Source organism: Charadrius vociferus, unplaced genomic scaffold, assembly GCF_000708025.1.
Source record: "Charadrius vociferus isolate BGI_N301 unplaced genomic scaffold, ASM70802v2 scaffold650, whole genome shotgun sequence".
Classification (NCBI taxonomy): Eukaryota; Metazoa; Chordata; class Aves; order Charadriiformes; family Charadriidae; genus Charadrius; species Charadrius vociferus.
The window spans coordinates 7,428,745-7,429,016 of NW_009646736.1; the positions used below are offsets into that span (position 1 = coordinate 7,428,745).

At 59.9% G+C, this 272-nt stretch overlaps 1 protein-coding gene across 1 annotated transcript in view; it reads right to left on the minus strand.

Moving 5' to 3' along the window:
* ZIC4 (Zic family member 4) overlaps nucleotides 1-272 on the minus strand; it is a 13,593-nt gene that overhangs the window by 2,184 nt on the left and 11,137 nt on the right. The window contains exon 4 of the mRNA XM_009890442.1: nucleotides 6-254. Within this exon, the coding sequence (XP_009888744.1) occupies nucleotides 6-254 (249 nt within the window). The remainder of the gene's footprint in view (nucleotides 1-5; nucleotides 255-272) is intronic.

Genomic DNA, 272 nt, shown 5'->3' on the forward strand with positions numbered 1-272 from the left:
CCGGCCGGAGTCCGAGGAGGGGGACACCAAGGAGGGCGTGGAGGACTCGTAGCCGGAGCTGGGAGGAGGGGATTTGCAGTGCACTTTCATGTGTTTTCTCAGGGAGCTGGGGTGGGTGTAGGACTTGTCGCAGCCTCTCACTTTGCAGTTGTAGGGCTTGTCGCTGGTGTGGACGTGCGAGTGCTTCTTCCTGTCGCTGCTGTTGGCGAAGCGTCTGTCACAGCCCTCGAATTCACATTTGAACGGCTTCTCCCCTGCAGGAGGCAATGGGA